Source organism: Melanotaenia boesemani, chromosome 8 (assembly GCF_017639745.1).
Source record: "Melanotaenia boesemani isolate fMelBoe1 chromosome 8, fMelBoe1.pri, whole genome shotgun sequence".
In the NCBI taxonomy this organism is placed as follows: domain Eukaryota; kingdom Metazoa; phylum Chordata; class Actinopteri; order Atheriniformes; family Melanotaeniidae; genus Melanotaenia; species Melanotaenia boesemani.
In genome coordinates this window covers 21,473,165-21,493,351 of record NC_055689.1, presented here as the reverse complement: position 1 = coordinate 21,493,351, position 20,187 = coordinate 21,473,165, and the positions used below count along the sequence as shown (strand labels likewise).

The 20,187-nt window shown below is 39.6% G+C and overlaps 1 protein-coding gene across 4 annotated transcripts in view; it reads right to left on the bottom strand.

Annotated features, from left to right (window-relative positions):
- Positions 1 to 1,248: 1,248 nt before the first annotated feature.
- Positions 1,249 to 20,187, bottom strand: part of greb1l (GREB1 like retinoic acid receptor coactivator) — a 44,446-nt gene continuing 25,507 nt past the window's right edge. For all 4 annotated transcript variants that reach the window (XM_041992061.1, XM_041992060.1, XM_041992063.1 and 1 more), the window contains exons 8-34: positions 19,811 to 19,933; positions 18,222 to 18,359; positions 18,010 to 18,135; positions 16,445 to 16,582; positions 16,144 to 16,329; positions 15,706 to 16,005; positions 15,473 to 15,601; positions 15,075 to 15,209; positions 14,162 to 14,359; positions 13,816 to 13,996; positions 13,054 to 13,243; positions 12,214 to 12,350; positions 11,787 to 12,129; positions 11,004 to 11,119; positions 10,605 to 10,837; positions 9,756 to 10,321; positions 9,304 to 9,409; positions 7,375 to 7,521; positions 7,114 to 7,253; positions 6,853 to 7,014; positions 6,499 to 6,703; positions 5,657 to 5,819; positions 5,155 to 5,382; positions 4,933 to 5,074; positions 4,624 to 4,824; positions 3,625 to 3,763; positions 1,249 to 3,529 (exon numbers count right to left, since the gene is read on the bottom strand). In XM_041992061.1, the coding sequence (XP_041847995.1) occupies positions 3,366 to 3,529; positions 3,625 to 3,763; positions 4,624 to 4,824; positions 4,933 to 5,074; positions 5,155 to 5,382; positions 5,657 to 5,819; positions 6,499 to 6,703; positions 6,853 to 7,014; positions 7,114 to 7,253; positions 7,375 to 7,521; positions 9,304 to 9,409; positions 9,756 to 10,321; positions 10,605 to 10,837; positions 11,004 to 11,119; positions 11,787 to 12,129; positions 12,214 to 12,350; positions 13,054 to 13,243; positions 13,816 to 13,996; positions 14,162 to 14,359; positions 15,075 to 15,209; positions 15,473 to 15,601; positions 15,706 to 16,005; positions 16,144 to 16,329; positions 16,445 to 16,582; positions 18,010 to 18,135; positions 18,222 to 18,359; positions 19,811 to 19,933 (5,036 nt within the window). In that variant the 3' untranslated portion in view covers positions 1,249 to 3,365. The remainder of the gene's footprint in view (positions 3,530 to 3,624; positions 3,764 to 4,623; positions 4,825 to 4,932; positions 5,075 to 5,154; positions 5,383 to 5,656; positions 5,820 to 6,498; positions 6,704 to 6,852; positions 7,015 to 7,113; positions 7,254 to 7,374; positions 7,522 to 9,303; positions 9,410 to 9,755; positions 10,322 to 10,604; positions 10,838 to 11,003; positions 11,120 to 11,786; positions 12,130 to 12,213; positions 12,351 to 13,053; positions 13,244 to 13,815; positions 13,997 to 14,161; positions 14,360 to 15,074; positions 15,210 to 15,472; positions 15,602 to 15,705; positions 16,006 to 16,143; positions 16,330 to 16,444; positions 16,583 to 18,009; positions 18,136 to 18,221; positions 18,360 to 19,810; positions 19,934 to 20,187) is intronic.

The following is a 20,187-nucleotide window of genomic DNA, read 5'->3' as shown; positions in this document are numbered from 1 at the left end:
GCTTCCAGAGAACAGCATTGCTTTCATTATCAGGCCCATTTTTCCTTTAGACTGTGCATGGGGTGTTTTTGGATCATCTCACCACCCTTGTTGAGATGAGACAACAAGGTGAAAGATAAGTGGGGGCTTGAAGTTTGCTTTTATGCTGGCTAAGAAGATTCCAGATTCATTGTGCTCTAAGGAGTGTGAATGCATTGCCAATCACAGGCTAAACATGAGGCAGCACATGCATTTTAACAACACTGCTTAAGCTTTGTTCTAATACACTCAACACACTCAGTAGGTACACTTGAAGCACGGCAAAGTTATGAAAGCAAGCCAAAAATTTACCTTGAATTTATACTTGCAATTTAGAAATTAGGAGGAGCATTACAGGTCCATCCATCCATTATCTATACCGCTTTGTCCAATGAAGGGTCGCGGGGAGGCTGGAGCTAACCCAGCAGTATAGCAGGTGACAGGCGTGAACTACAGATTGCAGATATGTTATTATATTTTCTTTACTTTTTTTTTTTTTAAACAGTGTTAATTCATCTATGATTTGCCATCACAAACAATAAACCATGGTTCTTAAACTGTAGTCCAATCAGGTTTTAGGTGTTTCTTTTCCCGCACTCACCTGATCCAAACTAATGGCCTGCACAGAAGATATTGAAGAGATCAACTTAATTTGAATTAGGAGTGTTTAAGCAGGGAAACAGCTCAAACCTGCAGGCCAGTCGTCTTCAAGTATCGGAGTTGAAAAACCCTTTATTTGACCGCAATGAATTGAAGAAAAGCTGAAATACCTTAATATCCTCCTATTTCTCTCTTCCTTTTTCAGCATATTGGAAAAACATTGTGCATTTAAAAACTTTAGAAACATTTTTCAATAACTGTAGTAAGGACAGTATTCTGAAGAAATCTAAGGTAATGAAAATGCAGAAAGTCACACTTTTATACACATTGAAAACATGAATATTCCTTGTTGAATATCTAATAATTTTACACAATTTACCTTCAACCAATATGATTATTTGAGGACAAAAAAGCAAAATCATGACTTGTTTTCACAAATATTTGAAAAATCTTAACACAACTCACTTTTGGATGCACAGCTTAAGTTTGTAAAAGCTTGTAGAGCATATAAGTCCCCTGGAATAAGTAATTGTCCTTTGTTTGTTTCACTGTCTTTGTTTACAGATTAGCAAGTGAAATTGGTGAAAAAACAAAATTTAAGCGTTCTAAAATAATAAACAATCAAATGGATTAAGAAGTCATTTTATTACATTCATACATTTTTAACAACAATAGCAAGGCTCTACTGTTACATTATTCACAGCTTACAACCACAATGGTAAACATGAGGTAGATCAACCAGGCACCAAGGCTACCAATGGGCTGCACAAACACACCAAACACATTTCAGTAAAGATTGTGAGAGCAAGTTGCATATTAAGTATTAAATTATCAAAAAAACAAAACAAAAAAAAAACACATTCTTTGGACCAGTGAAGAATGACAAAAATGTTTTGATCACCAGTCTTATATTTGGACTAAATCTGGGGTAGCAAATGTTTTTGCTTATATTTTCTCAGTTGGTAACTTGAATAGTGCAAACTCACATTTCCAACCCCCAGTGACATTCAACCCATCAAAGAATCATCCGTTTGGGTTCCTGTGCAAAGCATTCATGGATGGTTTTGAAGAGGGAGCACCCTACTCAGCATGTAATCAAATATCACACGTGAACATGATTATCAGTCCAAAATGCTTGTCAAATAAATAAAAATCCCTTATGGACCTGATTTTCATTTTCAACAAAAATCCAACACAAGAACAGAATGGGGATACAGACACATGTTTAAAGATATATCTAGGTAGATTCTTCTTGTCTTTGCAACATAAAATGCAGAAAGACATGACCAAAATATACTGGCAAAAGTTACACAAGAATTTAAAAAAAAAACATAAGAATCCCTTAGTGGTTAAAGGGGTGATATAATATATTAATAATGTAAACAAAATTTAAACAGTACAGTAGTCCAAAATCCAATTATTTTATCTTGCTTCACTCAAACAATTTTTCCTTACAGTTAAAATTTTTCCTTCTCATTGGTCTGAAAAACGGATGACATGTGACTATGTGAAACATCATTTAAGGCATATTCTTTGGACAACCCTGTGGAGAAACACAAAAATACTTTCAAGTAAATGAAGTGACCTGGAAAGCTGCTTTTGACATTTTTCTTATTTTTTTTCTTTGATTAACCTTTCCTTAAAGAGGTAAGGAACGCAAATAGCAGCCTAAAAGTACAATCAGCCTCGGAGCATCACACCAGGAGCTAAAATCCCAGGCATAGTCAGTAGCAAGATCATTGGCAGTGAGGGAGCTTGATTATTAAATTGTATTAACTAACTTTATGGCATTTAAGTCAGCAAATGTGTAAATTCAAACTATTTCTTTTATGATAGGGTATTTGTCAAACTGGCATCACACATAAACAGACTGCTGTATGTAAGTCTAATTCTGGGTCTTAAATATCAGACCCACTTCACAGGTTTATATTCAAGCCATAACATCACATTTAAGTCATACATTCTTGGAAAATCACAACTTGTAAACTTTCATAGTTGTGATTCAGCGAAACTAAAACAACACTAATACCACTTCTTTGTCAGAAAGATTATCAATACCACATAAATATCATAGAGGCACAGGAGACAAGCTTAAATGTGCTAGATCAAATAGTCACTTACTGTACAAATCCCACTAGTAGAAAAGCAGAATTTGACACTCTTGATAATGGAAATCCAACATTCAACCTCCATGTTTTTATTTATTTTTTTAATGCAGTCAGCTAATGAGCTTCGCTGTTGCAGAGGCAAAGCAAGGGAAAAGAGGAAGGTGCAGCTGAGTCTTTGGTGCCAACATAAGTTAATACAAAACATACACTGTGAACAGGGAGGAAAAAACTTAACGCCTTTAAGCTGTGTCCCTTAGACCTCCCTTCTTTGAAACCCTGAGATAAACGCGCATGTCCAGGATTGGACGCACTAAATTCAAAGTTTATGGATGCAAACAATCTTTAAATACTCCAACTTATCAATCAGAGTGCATCCATTTTTGTAAAATGTGACAACGAAAGTTCAACTTAAGCAGTGCTTTTCCCCCAGAAGTCCCTTTCGGTAGAACAACTTATAGTGAAGACGAGTGGCAAGCAGGAGTTGAAGGGCTCTACTCAGAACCAGGGATAGTGCAGTGCAGTAGTACACACGTAAAGAACAACCACATCTATCAGCTTGGAAAAAATCACAGTTGCTGGATGATTTGGAATGAACCCTTTTTTTTTGTCTGTTCAGCAGCACATTACACTTTGATGTGTTTAAATGTGGCGGCCTGTCAAAAAATAGAGGGGCCGATCCTCGCTGCAGTTTGCTGTCTGAAACTCATCCCGCAGGCGGAACTGCCACTCATCCTCCAGCTCCAGGCGGACGATGGTCTGACGCAGGGAGCTTCGGTCCTGACAGATCACACAGAGGGTGGCACCTTTGGACAAAATCAACAACATGTTTGGTATAACTGATCAAATCAAGGAAACTGCATGGCAACTGAAGCCTAAGTTGTTGGCTCATGGGTGTCACCTTTGAGAAAGCGGAACTTCTTGAGCAGTCCAGAGACGACAAAAGAGTCACAGAGGTAAAGCAGCAGACCACTGAACACCAGACCCTGATGGTTCAGGTTGGTTGAGTGTGGACGAGAGCTGATGTAGCAGACAGAAATCTGAAAGAAAAAAGATGACACTTGATCATCTACATCATAATAAAGTGTACAATAAGAGGTTGTATTTTAGATTATAGCTGTTTGAAATTGCATTTTAAAACCTTGCTTGAGGGGAAGATTTTGAAAATACAAACAAAAAAAAAGTTTCTAAGAATGTAAATGATGTAAGATATGCAGAATTTTTGCAAAGAGATGTATGATTTCCTACACACATACAGGACTTTCCAACACAGGTCATATAAGCGGTTGCTCTGGTAGCAGGTCAAATTTATTTTAGCAGGTGTTAATGCAGAGCTCAACCTGAGAGGCAAATTCATTAACATCAAAATGAAGAGAGGAACACTTTAAGGTGCCCAGAATGAACAATGACAAACAGAAGGGGTTGAGACGTAATATGTCTGCATATTGATGTTTTAAACAGTCTCTTCTTTGCACACTCCAATTCTTATATCTTCTTTTTAAGATCTCTTATATTTAATTGTTGGCTGCATCAGTTTCTTAGTAGCAGCCTGTTTTATTTTTCAGTGTTAAAATAGTTTTAGATTTTATGGGCAACAGTGATAAGGTTCATCTAGGGTTGCACCTGGGCTTTGAACCGAACTGCGCACATGTGCAGTATTTGCTTTGTTAGCATTTACTGTGTCTGTGTAAGCAGGTCAGAACGTTCTTAGCAAAACAGATGGTAAAGTCATGCAACATGCTCCTATTTGGGCTAAGATTTTCTCTCTTTTTTTCCATTAGCTAACAGTTTTAAAGGTACAAAATACATTCAATATTTAAACAAATAACTGATTTCTACTCTTCTACACTCCTGCAAATTTAATTAAAGGGATGAGTACAACCTCCAGGAGGATCTTTACCTCTGGGCTTAGGTTAAGGTAGCTGTCGATGGACAGAACTGGGTTGTTTCTGTTCTTAACAGCCTTTGGAAACAATCTGTGGCTGCAGCTCTGCAGGAAGCTTTCCAACAGGAATTGGGCTGGGGCATCTAAGAGGGTCTGCTCGCTGTCTGGGGCACAAACATACTGTGATGGGCTGATTGGAGCTGGGTTTTCTATTTCCTGGAATGACAAGCAAGCAGTTTAATGTAAACATTTTTACACGAAAAAAGAAAGTTAACATGAATTCACTTTGAATCATTTCACAGCCTAAGTGAACAAGTCACCCACCATAAGCTTAGGTTTGACGACAAAGTCTTTGTTTCCTCCGACTGGAATGTGTTTCTTCATCAGGCAGAAGTTGTTGAAGCGGCATAGCAGCAACCCACTGCTATTAACCCTCAGATTAAAGTCCACCTCCTCACAGCCATACCTGCACAATATAACAATGTCAAATAACAACACATCATCTATTACTGACCTGCGGGCAGACACGGTTCTCTACAAACTCACCGATTAAGGTCATACTGAACATTCTGGGTCAGATCCACGTTAAGCATGACAAAGTCGTGGAGATGACATCGGCTGAACTGGTTTCCAGGAGACTTCTGAGCCAAGCTGCTATTCCACTTTCGTGTTCCACACATAGCATACAGGGAGATCTTTGGTGTGTTCTCCATGTGTTGCAGCACCGTTTTCAGGGACACGTTGGTGAGTGTTGAGCTTCCTTCTGATGTATCGCTAAGAGATAAATTAAAGGACAGGATTGAGACCACACTGATAGGAGTCACTAAAATGTATTACATATTCCAATTTTAAGTCTCTAGTCAGTTAAGCTAGGACACTGATGAAAAAGTCAATTTACAAAATGTAAATCAGTGCCAGAGGAAGTGACAGAAGTAGATTCTTGAATTTTCCCCACTAATCCAAACGACCTTCTCTGTACTGTCTGATTGTTCACATCCCAACATTTTTATTACTGAAAATAGGGTTTCACCAGCTTCTCACTCACTACCTTCCATCTGCTGACTGGTGGGCGTTCCACAGCACACAGGAGTCATCCATCATGACAATGAAAGGCCATACATCTTGTCTCTTGACACCTTGCTCCTCTAGTCGGTTTCTCTCCAGCTCCAGGTTATGGTATGACAGCTCTTTGATCATAAAGCGTGCAGCACCTTTAACACAATGGGGCGTATTAGTCAATATGTCATTCATACTCTCATAAACGTTGACATTTCAACCATGTCCTTCAACGACAACAAATTGTAGAAGGAGGTAATAAGTGTGCATGGATTACAAATGAAGAATACTAACAGCTTAGAAAAGGACTTTCTCAGTATGTATAAAAATAGTTTGTGTACAAAGTGCAATGGTTTATCCAGAACAGAAATATTGGGTGGGTGTCATATCACGGGTCAAAGTAACACCGCTGTCATCTGTGCTCAGTTTAATTACAGCCATCACACAGGACATTAGCTACCTTGCCAATGATCCTGTTTCTCTGTGGATGTTCATACGTGGTGGCTATTTTCCATTGGCTAAAACAAACATCTAACCTTTCACCTACTACAAACAAGTTGTAAAACATGACTGTAATGCCTAATGACCCAGAGTGCATATTTACTGCAATCATCAACAGACTGATGAGCTGCAAAGAGAAAAAATGAGTATTGCAAGCTAGTAAACATTAACAAAACAATCAAATACTTAAAATATCCACTATATCTACTTTATAAAAGGTCTTACAATAAAGAAACCCAATCACTGTGTTTGTTTGACCACAAGTATGCACAGTCTGCTTTGTGGTTTGAGTCACAGTAAGATAAATGACAGATAAGTCAGTGAACTACTCACCAACTCCAGCATTGTTGAACATTGCTGGAAGGACTAGTAAGATGTGGTTGGGCCAGTACTTTCTGTAGTGGGGCATCTCAAACTGTTTAACTACCAGGATGTGCAGATGAGTGGCGCCCTCCATGGTGTGGTAAAGGTTGAGCAGGCCGTGCTCCTGGCGTCCTGTCGTCGGGGTGAAGATTGGACTCTTCAAAAGATCTGGGTCCTACAAAAGAACAAAAAGACTCTGCTAAGACAAAAATTTCAAAGTATAAATATCTGATAGATGCTTCTTTATGTGAACTCTGAAGAACAGATGTACAAATAAATATGCTGACGCAAAATGTTACACCCACACACGGTGAGTTGGCTAACCTTGGTGGAGACCAGTGGCAGACGCAAGCTCTCCAGGTGGCTGCCCTGCTGATTGAAAACAAAGTGCTGCTCCTTGGCTTTAGGAATGAAAAACTGAAGCTGGACCTCCTCCCCCAGCATGGATGAGCAGAAGGTGAAAGCATGGAAAGTGCACTCTGACAGCTACAACATAAATACATTCATTATTACCAGAGACTTTACCAATAAAGCAGCAGCTGAGAGCCTTGGATATCTGATGTGAATGTGTCTGCTGTTACTCACCTGTGTGGCAGGATTTGCCTCACAGTACTGGTGACACTGTTCACAGTGATGAAAGGCATTGTGAGCAGCAAACCTACTGAGCCGTATTGACTTGGTCACTCGTTTAACTTGAGTTTGGCTTTCTCCTTCTTGTTTAAACTCTGCACGGACATTGAAATAAATATAAGCTAGTATTTAAGAAACACTGGAGCTGTATGTACAATTGCAGATTAAAGTTTTTACTCTGAGAGGGACTGTGTGTATTTATATAGTTTTTCTGACCTCTTAAGCTCTTTGGTATCTTGTCAGAGTAAACGGGGCTGGCCTTCCTGAACTTGGGATCTCGGGGGTTGGGGTCAAAGGGCAGCTTTCGTACATCCTCAATGTCAGGCCACTGGGTATTTACTGGAGTTGTGACCGCTGCAGTGTCTGCAGATTAGAAGCAGGATAAAGGATGAGAACTTGTGTCAGTGTCATGGTCATTTCCTCAGCATATATCTGATGTGTTTAACAATGTTGTTTCCTTTTTATCACAATGTGGTTTAACAACTTTTGAGTGGCTGACAGATATGGACTGCAGACATTTTTTTTTGCTTAAAGCAAAGCTGTTAAAAATCCTGCAGAGTGTGGTTTAATAGTGACAGTGTGGCTGTGTGCAAGTTATAGAAGCCATGTGCATTCACATACTGTCACAGATGCTGACATTTTAACTGTGCTCAGAGAATCCATGATAAAAATAATAAAAAAAACATCTACGCTTACATGGCACTTTTAATCTGATCGAATGTCCAATCAGAATAAAAATGTGTCATGTAAACAATCATGATCGGATTAGCAGGAAACAATAACTATGTATACACTCATTATGATCGTTTTGTGGGTGATGTTGTCTCTGCGCATGCCTTAACTATGTGGAGGTTACGTGACGCAATGAGTTTCAGGGAAGATTTGAACAATGGCGGCAGCAAAACAAAACAGAAGTGTGGCGGGTACAATGTTTTTGTTAGAAACTAAAAGAGTTAAAGATTATTGAGTATTTCGATGGTCAAAAGGTTAAAAAAAAAAATGAAAAGAAAACACTTCTTTCCAACTAGCAGGCACTGCAAATGTCAAAAGCATTATGATCGTTTTAAATCTGTCCATCGTGTAAATACAACTGATTGGACGCTCATGTAAACATGTCAGCTGGATCTCTGATCAGAGATTTTTTTAAAGCTGGTGCCACTTTTCAGTGTAAAAATGTACTTAAAACAAACACACAAAAACAGAATTTAAATTATTATATCTGGACCACCTTTGATTATGTCATTAATTGCCTGTAACTACTCCAGGATTGTCTTGGTAATATTATACAATGTCACAGTTTGTGAAACACAAACCAAGATGTTGGTTTAATAATAGAAAAGTCGGACTGCTGCAGTCTTCTTCAGTACCAACCCAAAGATTCTTAGCGTGGTTACTGATCCTTGTGTAACAATGATGCTTCCTGAACTAATTTATAACGACCTGAACCCTGTAAATCTTAACAATGTCATCCTTAAATATGCTTATTTGATTTTTTTTTCATGGAGATGATGGCTGACCATCATACTTCCAGGTTTTAATAATGTGTTGGACAGTTCTTAATCAGCGTTTTCTAGTTTCAGAGATGTTTGCCTGATGCAGACAAATCAAGGTTAAACAAGTTATTATTCAGCTAAAACATAATTATCACTGCAGTCATGTTTTGAATTACAGGGGAGCTCGACACTCACCTAAGACACTTAAAAGGAGCTCTAGAAATAGTCCACTTCAGGTTATATTTTATTTTATTCTCCATAAGGTTGCTGATGTTTCTTAAATGAAAAGAATTACATGAATTTATCAGGATTGTATTTTTATTCATTTAATACATTGCATTTTCTGAATGACACAGGTCATCCCTTCTGTTTCTTGGACAGCACCATTGTTTGTTTGCTGTGTGCCACTCAAGCAGTGACCACCTAATTTCCATCATTATATGTTTCCGACTGTATCAGCTGCATACAGTAGCAGCAGAATGTTTGTGGTCATAACTTTGTTTTTAACTTTGCTGCTGTACACTAAGATATATAACCATATATATGTCACCTGGGAAGTCAGGATGCACCCCCGCCCCTAAATTAGTATTTTTTCTTTATATTTTACACAAGAAAAAGATGTGTTGTAAAAATGAGTGTTGACAGCCCTTACCTTCCTCCTCGTCCTCTTCCTCATCATACACATCTACTTCTAACAGCCTGATGAGCATGCGGAACAGGATACGTAGAAACTGCAGGTAGGCACCAGTTTTTCCCACCTGGCAAAAAAACAAGAAACATGGCTATAGTGCTACAATGTCACTCACACTGTCAGTTACATAAACATGCACATTAATTTGCATCTAAATTTATTTTTTACAGCTTAAAAAATAAAATGTTTAACAATGCTTCAATTTCTTTTACTTAATAAACTGTAGATAAAAATAATTGTAGGCTCCATATCTCATACTTAAATCAATCATTTCAATATACAAACAAGTTTTTTTTTTTTTTACAACAAATAATCTCAGTTTATCATTCACATCCCTAATTTTTTGTATTTTTGAAAAAAGTATTCCAGATATATTTGATAATGCACTCATAGGGAAACTTGTGTTTGGTTACCTGGGGTGGTCCACTGAGCAGCAGGCGCCGTGGATGTGGCACAGGTGGCGCTTCATAATCAGCATGATGCTGTCTGGCAGTGGTCCACTGGCGGTAGTACATGCTCTGTTCTGCCCCCTGCAGGTTGTAAGTGATGAGAGGCCTTAACGGACTGCTCCAGGCCACGTCTGCATGAGGCAGCAAGGAGAAGGAGCAAAGCTGACTCCCCGACTCCCCTGCTAGCAGGTTGTACGCTGCTCGTGACAGGATGACAATCCGAGGTGACACTCTAGAGGACTTAGACGCTCGGCTGCACTGAGTGGACTGGCTGGGCCTCTGCGAGGAGGAGGAAGATGTGGAAGGGGAGGAAGATGATGAGTTGGAGTAAAGGGATGGAGGGACATTAGAGGCTTTGGAGGGGTTGGAGGAAAGCTGGCTTCCCAGAGAGTCGCACTCCTGCTTGACTCCTTGCGTTAACGTGCCGATGTCGAAGGTGACGACACTTTCAGGTTGGGAGGTGTAAGTGGAGGGCTTCTGGGAAGAGTCTGCAATGTCAGATGAACTGACACCATTCTCAACTAGAGAGCCTGGTGTTGCGACATGGGGAGAGTAAAACATGAATTATGAATATAGTTCATAACAACCAAGATTTTATTTTAAGTACAAAGTGTTACACTTTCAATAACCACATTTGAGCCAATTATGCAGTTAAATTAAGACCAGATGTCCTTTTAATCAAACTCTTTCCAGTTAAGAGTAATATTTTTGCATTCAGGCCAAACTACTTTGAAGCCATTTGAAGGTTAACCTCTTACCAGTTCTGGTGTTTACATCTGTAATCTCACATTCCCATGTTTCAAAGAGACTCACCAGATGTTCTGGTTGCAGCACTGCCATTGCTCTGAGGTCTTTCCAGCTCATCTCCATCATTCAGACTGGTGGTAGCTTTCTCTCCATCTGATTCCCGAGAAGGCCTAGCTGCCTTGGGCTCCTGCATCACACTCATGGACACGTAGGTGCAGGCCAGACCCACCTCCTGCTCCAAGGCTGTACGAGTCAGGTAGCTAGAGTCTATTAGACGCAGATCACTGTATTTCAAAGATCTGAAAGACAGGAGTGTGATGAGGAAGATTGTTATTAATAATATTCTTTGCAACAAATTGTCTGGTTTGAAAATGATTTTAAGATAAAATAACTTTCCCACAACTAAATATAACATCACACATTGGTGGGATGTTTTAAAACCATTCATGCAAAGTGTGGGATTACTTGGGGAAGGTCTCTCCAAGAGGGTCTTTCCCTGTCAGGATGACAATGCAGGGCAGCCCTTCCAGATCCTCATATGTGTGCGGTACCCAGTCCTCATTCTCACAGCCTCGCCATGCCTGTAGCATAACACAAAGCGCAGGTTTCCTATGATTTTCACTTTTAAGTTATGATTTGGACTGATCCTGGAAACAGTGAGGATTTTACATATTAGAAAGCTGTAAATCCTAAACACTGCTTCTAGTTTAGATTTGAATACTATCCTCAAATATAATCAGACTCGCAACTGTTAGTTTGTATAACTATAACTCACATAGCTTCTTTTAACAGTTAGGGCATAAAAAATGCTATTTTCTGGCCCTGGCCTTACTAACACTCACAACAGCAATCATGCTAAGCTGTGCTCTGATGATGGTTAACAACTTGGCAAATCAGCATAGTTTGTCTCAGAACATCTGGGTACACACTGTTTTATTACTTAATACACTTTCCAGCCAAACGCCTGCACAGAATGAACATATTCATATTTTTTTCTGTCTTGTGGATGTACATGCTACATGATCAGTTACCCAGATAAAACTTACTGCACAGTTGGAGTACAAGTGTGAGACACATAGAAATAAATTCATTCTGTAAACAACCTTAGGTCCTTGATAATTAGGCTTCTTCATTCCTCTCTGTAAAAATGTTATTGAACTGTTGTTATAAAGCATTGATGTCACTCGTTGATCTTATATTTTCAGTGTATGACTTAAAGTCACATCCAGCAGTTTAAATTTCTCTCACCTTGAGGCGGCTGGTGAAGTTTTTGGGCAGGTTGAGTTCAGACGCTGGACTTCCCAGCAGTACCGCAAAGCACAGCTGGAGTCCCAGTTTGTCTCTTACATCCTCTAATCTCTCTCGGGCCAACATTGCCAGCTGCAGTGAGGGAACACGGACCAGCAGCATGTGACCACGGCCCTGGGAGCCATCCTGGCTTGGAGCATTGATAAGGTCCTCCACCATGGCTAGGGTCTCTGGGGTTATGTGATCTCTCAGAGATGGCGAAGAGGTCAAAGCCATCATGGCCTCCGTGTACTGCTGAATCAGCAGATAGCTGCGGATCACCATGCTATGTAGGTGTGGATGTCTGAGATACATGGTAGAGAGTTTGTCAGTTTGACTGATCATCATGAAATCTTTTTGACAGGGTTTTGCTTTCTTGGAAACTAACCTCTCCAGCAAAGTGTGAACCATCTTCTCAAACGCATCATCACAGCGCAGAATGGGACTGGCCACACCCCACTGCAGGGAGCTGCTGTAGTCCCTCAGGCCAAAATAGACCAGGTCATCAGAGGACGGCTCTCTTTGCTGGAAGGCAGCATGAATCTCTGTCAACAGCCTCTCAAGTGCATCTCCATAGTCCATACTTCAATTCTTTTTCTGTTTTTCATTTTAACTTCATCACTGCCAGCTAATCCTGTATGTTCAAAAGCATTGCATTTAGAAAATCTCAACAATGTACAATATTTAACTTAAATGTTAAAAGTATTATTTATTTTAATGTATGTGTTTCAAGTCTGCTTGGTCAAAGATTTGAGAAGAAATAGTGTAAAATTTTAAAAAAATCACATGTTATCATTTTCTATAAGCACAACATTGTTGGAATATGGAAATAGACCCAATTAGAAGCTTTCTTAAGAAAAGAAATAACAAAAAAAAACAAAACATTTCAACTGGACCCAGGCTTTACTTTAATACTTCAACATGTGTAAGCCTTTGTCTTGCAAGTGAGTATCTAGTCCAGCAGGTGGAGTAGCTGAGCCACAGCTACTAGAGGAAGGAAGAAAGAGAAACGTTCACCTCTAACAAAATATATACATATATATATATATATATATATATGTATATATATATTCCTCATACAATGTTAAATAGATTTTTCTTTGGGATGGTTATTTTAGCAAGTCACACCAGAAAACTGCTTTCGGTTTTATGTTTACACCCTAGCATGCAGGACTTTTGTCATTTGATATATTCTGATGTTTGTTGTTTTCTTGTGAAAAATACTCACCAGGCTTTCATTGCATGGCCAGTGAATTTCATTGTGGGTGCTGATGCGGGACTGGCGTGTCTGCAGGGTGTAAGGGAAGCAGCTGACTTGTAGGACTAATAGGTTCATGGCGTCTAGGACTTCCTGGCAGTTCACTACCCGGTCGGCCAGACCCTGCAGCTCCCCGTGGCACACTGACCCTGACAGCGCGCTGAAATGAAGTGGAACGAAGTGTTTGAAAGTAGTTATAAATATTTTTAAAAACTGTAGTTTCCCCACCTAGATGTTTGTAACATTTAACATAGTTTGCCAACAACAGCTCGATTAGGGACACGGTTCACACTCAGAGTTTTTGTGTTTTCTGGCCTAACTGCCCAAGTGTGTGGGAGGATGAAAAATGTTCTGGAAAACAGGAAGTGAGTTATAATATGTTTCTGGCTGTGAAAACTTGCATGAGAAGCAGTTGGAACCATCTTTGAACACACACATCACTGTAAATAGTAAAACTGCATCAGCATATAATCCACTCATAAATGATTATATCTAAAAATAACAAAGAAAAAACCAGAAACATCAAATTGCCTGGCTTACATTTACTTAAATTTCATGATGATTTATTTGTTTTCTCTTGTTTTCGGCTGTTTTCCTCTTTGATCAAGGGTAAAGCTGCATTTGAAGTCACAACTCACTTCCCTACACGACCTTAAAATATCAACACGGCAAAAACAATGCCAGTTTCCATGGTGTTTATCATGGTTCCCTGTGGTTTTAAGTCATCTTCACCTTGTAAGGTCAACGTGTGAGTTGTCATGGATAAGGACAAACAGGGTGTAGGGATTCTGTTTGACTTTCTTCATGAAGGCCTCCATCTTGGTGTGAACGTCTGCGTCCAGGCGCACCACATATTTGTCTGATTTCTGGCTCGCTGTGGAGGCATCTTCATATCCCAGATCCACAAGCACTCCTGGGCCAAAAAGAAATGGTATATTAGATCAACTACTTGAGAAAATATTATAAAAAAATAATTGCAACATCAATTAAACTCTGTAAGAAAAGATAGCTTAAGGTGTTGCCAAGTGGAAAAGTAATTTTGGGTACTTTGTAAGTGGTATTGTTACTGAACGTGTACCTGATTGTCGGATGCGCTGTGCTGTCTGGTGTACCAGAATGTGAGATGGTGGGACCAGAATAAGAAAATCCACCTTACAAAACCGCCCCAAGTCAAGGTTCTGGGTCCCTGAGTCAGCAATGGAGCAAACTTGAGATAGGAGGTTACGAGCCACACTCAGTTGGGCTGGATAGATCTGAAAGATCTTACTGAAAAACTCTGCAATAGGAGAATAAAAAGCATGATCATGGAAGTAAATGGGTTCATAAAGGCTTTTCAAACTAAGAAAAAAACCTATTTCTTATTTTCCTAACAGGGACTGATCTGTATTTAGTCTAAAAATCATGTAAAACACTAAAGATGTAGACATATTCATATTTATAAGATTAGTAAATAACATTCCTTACAAAAACAGAAACGTAACCTCCTAATACTAAGACACATTCCCAATAAATACATTTCATTAGTGAACCTTTTCTCCTTGAAACTAACCCTCATACTTGTATGTATAAATTGTTCTGTACTCTGTGAACAGTTTGAAATTTCTTGAAAGACATGTCCCCTTAAATCCTCTACAATTAATTACTTACATTTATACTACTATTATTATTCACTTTACAAGTGTTATGAAATTTAATTTTAAAATTATTCATTGTCTATGATCTAATTAACTGTGATCCAATTTTTTTGTGACAATTCCCACATGGCTCTAATTTAGCTGAATTTTATAGTTATGCCATATAAATTAATTTTTCACTAAGAACAACAAAAAAAAAGAGAGTAAAAAGTTTTATAAAACCCCCTCAAACTGACACTTTATAACCGCTTGTGTTGTGTACTTCCAGCTGAATTAAAAAAAAAGAAAGGTTTGCAAACTAATATGCTATCCAAACATTTCAGTTTAGATAGCAAGTACACATGAGAGCAGTCTAACCTGTGTCTGCCAGTAGTGACATGCTGGCAGCCTCTTGGGAGTGGATGTGGTCAGTGACATCGACCTGAAAGGGCTGGATGACCTGTCCTTTCCGTCTGCGTTGGTACCGTACCAGCTGCTTGTCAAGATTATCCCCTAGAAACAACCAGTCACCATAGTCACACAAGGACACAGAGCCAGGGATTCAAGTGCAACAGCTGTGCACAAATCTGAGATATAACACACTTTATACAGTTTTTTAACCATGTATTTTTTGATCATTTTAAAGCAGCACATAAACAACAGATTTAAGTTATATAACTGCAGGTAGGTTTTATTTTTTGTGAAAACAGATTTGCATTTTTTCTTATTCAAATTGACAAATCAGTGAAGAATTGTTTCTTTTTCATAGCACCTACCAAGGGAGGTCGTTTTGAAGTGAGATGCCAAGATGCTGACTTTACCCGTGATGAGTTCATAGCTGATTTCCTTCAGGAACTCATTGGTTGTCAGCATACCTTCAGCTAAGGCTCGTGCTTGGTACTTTCCTGCATGGGATGAGTTTGTTTATACTCACTGTACATATCTTGTACAGTTTACCAGGGTAAAATGCTTCAATATTTAAATGAATTAGGCAGACTGCAACACTCACCTAAAACAAGCACGCAAAACTCATTGCCGCTAATTTTTGAGGTACATATAATTACAACATAGGTTGGCAGACACTGTTGATGGTGAGGACCCTCACTGAGAGAACGCAGGGATTCAGAAATGCCCTCCCCTAAAGATGTGTGGGTAACGACCACTTGGACGCTGCCCCCGGAAACGCTAGCTTCCAACCGAGCCAGCCACGGCAGCTGTGACGGGGATATGGCAGAACTCCCGGGACAGCACAGCATGGCCTTCAGGACTATCTGCTCCAGCTCCTCCCTCAGAGGAATTTGGTCTAAACCTGCAGGAACAATTTTCACCAAAGATGTATTGAACTATCTCTTCATCCATGTTTTTCTAGCCTGAGTTTGATGGCAATATTATCGCAACACTTCAACTTTGATTTATGTGTATTTGAGATTTTGTGCTGACTGCTTACCTAAACGTGCAAGGTACTGCAAAGTGAGCAAGATCATCGACTCCACATTAAGCATCTGACTGCTGTGGAGGCCCAAAGTCACCAGGTTCTTTTCTGTCAGCTGGCTGCTCTTATAGCAGCTGACCAGCAGGGGGCTCACCATTATGTCGCCAACGTTCCCGCAGAAATAAGGTAAAGTTCCATGTCCTGAATAAAAAAGTTGTCATGGAGTTTCACTCTGACCTTCACTTATATTGTATGCTATGCAAGTTTAGTCCGTACAAGCTAAGGAAGGAACAAAACGGCAAGATAAAGCTCCTACCAATGAGGATGACAGGGCGAACTCCTGAAGAGTTGAGCAGATTGTCTGGGACGATGACTGTTTCTCCAGCGTTGACAGGCTGTGGCTGTATGACACCTGCCACAGGTGGCTGAGGGGAGGACACTGCTATTACAGAACCTGGAGGATGATGAAGGGAGCATATGTCAGTGCTTACATACAGGTAGGTTTAGCTTTAACATGTTAGTGTTCATTTTTTAAGCAATAATTTTGCAATCTTGCATTTGTTACATTGTGATTGCAGAACTAAAGTGTTTCTTCATACAATAACCCCTGAATATTAACTCCATTAATCAAAAGTCACTACACAGACAAGATTAAAAGAATAAGGTCCTACATTAGTGTGGATCATTTCCGTACAGTAAGTCTTTGCCTCCTTGTTTTTTTGGATCTTTTCCATTGAGCCTGGTCTGTTGTTCCATGCAGTTCAACACTTTGAAATTAATTTTTTATATTTTAGTGGTGGTCCAGGAAAATTGCCTAAATAAATAATAGGGGCTCAGTTTGGGCAGACTGATTGCTGCCACTCCAGGTACCTAGACTTGTGCTACTTCCAGGATTTGACGTGTTTCAAACCTGGTCCTGAGGATCCACTGCTTTGCATGTTTTAGATGTTTCTGTCACTGAACACACCTGGCTATAATGAATGGCTCATTAACAGACTGGCAAAAAACTTGATGAGGTCCATTAATCAGTAGGAAAACATTTAAAACATGCAGCAGGTCCTGAGAACCAGGATTGAGAAATCCTGTTCTAGGAAAGCTGTAGTTGTTTTAGAAAAAACCTAAGAAGGCGCTGTTTTTTTCCCTAAGCATGCAGCACTGGCTTATGTCTGGTCTACACTGTTGCATTATATGAGTTTACCTCTGATGGCTAATAATTTCTTGATAAATACTGAAGTTTGATTTAAAAAACTTTGTTCCTAGTTTGAGGCTGCAGATCCATGGTGGAAAAGCTCAGCCATGACAGATGTGTTAACAAGAATCTCTTTTTTTTAATTGATTGTTTACACAACTCATCCAGTGAGTTATTTTTAAATATTTTTGCATTTTCCTGATATGTTCTTGTTTTTTATCTGAAATAAAGTTTCAGAAACCTCAAAGTGGAGGTTATAGCTATCAAAGTTTTCTTAAATGTTTTATTCTCATCCTTATTTTGGTCTTACTTTGTCATGTTTTAGATGTCGGGGCCACCATGTCATAAATGTTGAAACTAGATTTACATAATCAGGCAACTTCCCCAAGAATGCAAATGTTAATATCATTTCAGCACCAAGCTGTCCAGTTCCATCTCCATAGCAACACTGTGATTCATCCTTAACAACCAGAGAACAGAAGGGATGTCAGTGGTATACTCATCTGCACACCAGAGGGATGATAGGAAAAGAGGGCAGAGAAATACATGACAGTCTGTGCTTCTGAGGGTAGACAAACACATCACTGGACACACATATGCACACACAAGTAAAACAGCTAGAGGACAAATCATGGCACAACAGGACTGATGTAAACCCTAGCTCATTTTGAAACCAGTGATGATGAACAAACCTGGAGAGCAAACTATTGGGCGAATTGCAGGCACAGGGACAGCTGTTGGCGGGACTGGTACCAGTGAGCTGGAAAGCCAGCTGCGGTGACGCTTCTTTGGAGGGCCAGAGCTCATAGCAGACGAGACTGAAAGCATAGCAGAAAGACATGAAAAAGAAAAGAAAGGAAAAAAATGGATAATAATAAAAGACAGCTTGAATAGAGGAGCTTACCTGGACTGTCTCCTAGATCAGCAGTGCGATACCCCTGAACCTGAGGGCCTAATGAAACCTGGGAAGGGCTCAGTAAGGGAGGATGCACATCAACACTCAGGCCATTAGTTGGCCCATTCACCCTAAGAGCTGTGGGAACTGGAAGCACACACACACATTAAAACTGCAGAAATAGTTTAAATCATCCATATTCATAAATATAACATGTTTACAACCAAAATGTTTGCATGGTTCACACTACTTCATATGTCAACAATGCAAAAACAAGGCAAAATCCTTTCTTTTCTTGCATTGGTATGAAATTATATTTTTCTGACTAGAGAACATTCATCCAGCCTGCATGAAACAGCGTGGTACAGGGCTGGAGGCTATCCCAGAAATGACCAGGCGAGAGGTAGGGTAGCATGGTACAGATTCACAATAGAGCATCTAATGTGCTTTTAAGAGGGTTATCTTTCAAACAGTTGTGGTTTCACCCCAGCAGACTCTTACAGTCAAATGTAAGTGCAGCTGGATTCTCTTTTCGTCATTGCTGTCTCTTCGAAAAGTCCTTAGGAAGTCTCCTTCGCATCCTTCCGTTCTTTAAAGAAGACAGGAGGAAATTGCTCTGAGTCTTTCAGTCCCCATCCAGTCTCCTGTCACCCACTTTGCCTGCCTTCATTTCCCCAGTTAGTTCACCTATTCTCCTCATGAGCCATGAATCCCATATACCAGCTCCCCAAAAATCTTGATACTCGTGTTCCAGTCTTGTTTCATCCTGTTTTTAACTACTTGTTTCAACCTTTAGCCTGGTTTGTGCATCCAACCACTTCACAACCCCTCCCTCCCCACTTTGATTTGCACCCAGGTTTTCCTGCCTGCTTTATGTGTCATTTCCTACCCTCAATGGGTAATTTAACAAGCTGTCACTAGCATATTAAAAACTTATAAGATATATAAAAATATGTAAAAGTCTTCCCTAAACATGTAATTGTCTCCAGAGGACAGGCAATAAATAAAAATGAGTCAGTACTAACAGCGGGTTATTGATTTCCTATACATATATGCCAGTTACAAAAGGAGATTTTCCCATTTAATATTCACGTGTGCAAGACACTACAACACTGATCGTTATATGTAGCCTTCCCTAGTCAATATCACAACCTTGTAAAGAGTCTAATGGGTAACAAGGCCTTTAAAAGTCATTACAGCACTTCTTCCTCCAGTATTGATTAGAACGTACACACATGCACGTGTTTATATGTGCATCTGTGAGTGTGTCCAAACAGGTTGTTGCAGAGGTTAATCTTTGCTCCATGGTCAGCCACAACTTCATCATCCTTATGCTGCGGCGCGTAAATAAAACAACCTGTGTCTAAGCAACGCCATTCTGCATGAGGGCAAGGTCGTTGAAGTGTCGCTCTCATAAATGTAGCAGCGTATAAGCACCTAAATTCTTGCAAATGTCACTGATGAATGAGATTGACCAGTGTTTGTGTATTTTATGCTGTCATGATTGTTTCTCGAATGTGTCAGAATTAAGCTCAACCAACATGTTAATTAGCTGATGAAACTATGCAAAAACTAAGCGGACTGAGGCAGTTATTTACCTATCGGCAGAGTCTTGTTTCCGGGAGTGGAGGCCAGGGGTTTGAGGAAACTGCAGTCTCTTCCAAGATCCTGACTGCCACAAAACACAGAGGATACTTGTGCTGTCCTGGTGGGTGGAGAATCTGAAATGAAAACAAACAGGCAGTTGTAAAACAATCAAATCTTATGTACAGACTCTGTGAACAATCTCATGGCATAGGTACATACTATAAAGACTTTTAATGAATCATTGTGAGAAAGGAAGAGGTGCATGTTATTGATTATACCCTTGAGATAAAAGATAGGGATACACCCTGCTATCTCAACCATGAAATTTAAGGCAACACTAATGCCAAGACAAAAATTGTCTGTCCAATGCATTACTGTGCAAGATCCC